Source organism: Centruroides sculpturatus, unplaced genomic scaffold (assembly GCF_000671375.1).
Source record: "Centruroides sculpturatus isolate CEXI.00-Female unplaced genomic scaffold, Cexi_2.0 scaffold2263, whole genome shotgun sequence".
Taxonomy (NCBI): domain Eukaryota; kingdom Metazoa; phylum Arthropoda; class Arachnida; order Scorpiones; family Buthidae; genus Centruroides; species Centruroides sculpturatus.
The window spans coordinates 17,901-20,171 of record NW_019386422.1 but is presented as its reverse complement, the minus strand read 5'-3'; the positions used below and the strand labels follow the sequence as shown (position 1 = coordinate 20,171).

The following is a 2,271-nucleotide window of genomic DNA, read 5'->3' as shown; positions in this document are numbered from 1 at the left end:
CAATAAATAAGTAATTTCATTACCAGAATACATGGATCTAACACATAAAACTAAATTTCACAATATTCTAAATCAAGTTATAAAAGTAATTTGAAAACATATTTAAGTTTCTTTTTAATTTAATAATTGCAGAAAAATGAACCAAAACTTATCATAATTAGAAATTTTATATAAAAATAATTGTTTCCCGATCCGTAAAGTCGACAAAAATCTTACAAAATTTAATTTAGTTCGTTTCGGTTCAATAAACTCTAAATATTAGATTGATTGAATTAATACTAAAACTAATTGAATTGAAAGATTAAGATAATTGAAATGTAACTTAATTTCAATAGATTTTCGGAAAGAAAACACCATAAAAGTATTCGATATGTTTAAAATATTCATTTATTATAAATAATCAATATACATTATAAATATAATAATTAATTAGTTCGGTTTTGGCATTTAACGACATTAAGCGTTTCGAAACGAGCGTTTAAATACAAATATTAAAATATATTTAAATTTAGTTCTATTAAAAACTTATTATTATTCTTATTTATATTTTTGTTAATGTGAATATATATAGCAATATTTAATTAATTTTTTTTTATAGCAAACATCTGCAATGCAGAAGAATTGTTTAATTCAAATAGTAAATTCATTTTTAAATTTTTGTTTAGGGAATTTGACATAATTTGATAATGAATAATTAATTTAGAAATTATCTAGTTTTACATATTTAAAAGTAAAACTTAAAAGATGTTTTTTAAATAATAAAAACAATAATAATTTGCCTAAAAATTGTGGCATTAATTCGAACAATCTTATTAATGACAGGAAACGTATGCAAAAACAATCTGTTCTTCAAATATTGATATCTTATCAGTAACTAATCTGCTAGATTTTGTTTGTTTTTATTTCAGTAAATGTCTCTAATTTGAAATAATTAAGTTAGTGCCCTAAATTATTTATCTTCTGTTTTAGATTTGCAAAATTTAATTAATATTTTTAATTTTCTATATATATTTTTTTTTTCTTTAAATTGCAAATTGAATTATTAAAGGATGGCGGCAACTGGTAGATACGAATTAGAATCTAATCCTCAGAAAAAGGTTATCCATGTGAGAACTCCTATTGAGAAACTGAGATATCAATGTCTCCAAAGAGGAGTTAATGGTATCAAGACATTAGGAAGGTATTCATTTTTAAGTGATATATAAAAATAAATGTTTAATATTTATAAACATATACAAAAATATAAATGTAAATAAATATTTATTTATTTTCTATAGAACATTTCGTATTATGGATGATAACAGAGATAAAAAATTGGATAAAGCAGAATTTGAAAAAGGATTGCACGACTATGGAGTTAATTTAGAACATGATGATGTTGATGCTCTTTTTTCAGAATTTGATAAAGGTGGAAGTGGTACAATAGATTTTAATGAATTTCTTTTATCTCTGAGAGTAAGTAAAAAACATTTCATTTATCAATTTCCAAATAAATATTCTTAATAGAAGTAATTTTAATCGTGGTGATAGTAATAAGAGTCAATAAATAATGGTAATATAAAATAATATATTTGTCAAAAAGTACTAGAATAAAATGTTTTCAATTAGTTTATTTTTAATTTGGCTCTTAAAAAAGTTTATAGTATAAATTTTTTTAATTTGAAATAATTTTATCAGCTGTTTTAAAATAAAACCTAGACTAATTCATATACCTTTGTGTCCTTATTATTAATTTATTATATGTGTCTACTAGAACATATTGTATTAGTAGGACTTATTTTACTGGTGTCCGGGTTCTGCGAATTGAGGAAATCTCTATTGTTTACCTGTGAAACAGATATAGACACTTATATAATGAAAAACTAGACTAATTCTTGAATTAAAATATAAAATAGAATGAAATGCTTAGTATTTATTTTCTGTTTATTTCTGAAAATGAATTTTGATACATTTTAATTGATTTCAGTTATGGTCTCTTAATAGAAGCATATTAAAATTATTAGCCAATGTTTAGTTTTGTAATATATAACTTTTTTGAGATATACTTAAAATTAATGCTAGCAAAAACTGGAAATTCTCAAAACTAGTTTGAATTCAGTGGAATTAACATTTTATTAATATTAATAAATTACTACAGTAAATATCAGCCAAGATTCACAAATATATCTGTATCATATATTGTTTCTACCAAAACAAAGAGGTTAGTGTTTCTTTGATGTTGGTAAATGCTGCAATATAAGTATTTAACAAATAGCATTTGAAGACTTTATT

At 22.0% G+C, this 2,271-nt stretch overlaps 1 protein-coding gene across 1 annotated transcript; it reads left to right on the top strand.

Annotated features, from left to right (window-relative positions):
* Positions 1-1,027: 1,027 nt before the first annotated feature.
* Positions 1,028-1,519, top strand: LOC111614918 (calcyphosin-like protein). The gene is made up of 2 exons (XM_023356291.1): positions 1,028-1,180; positions 1,278-1,519. The coding sequence occupies exons 1-2, from the start codon at positions 1,050-1,052 to the stop codon at positions 1,501-1,503; spliced, it is 357 nt and encodes a 118-aa protein (XP_023212059.1). The 5' UTR covers positions 1,028-1,049; the 3' UTR covers positions 1,504-1,519.
* The last annotated feature ends 752 nt before the right edge of the window (positions 1,520-2,271 follow it).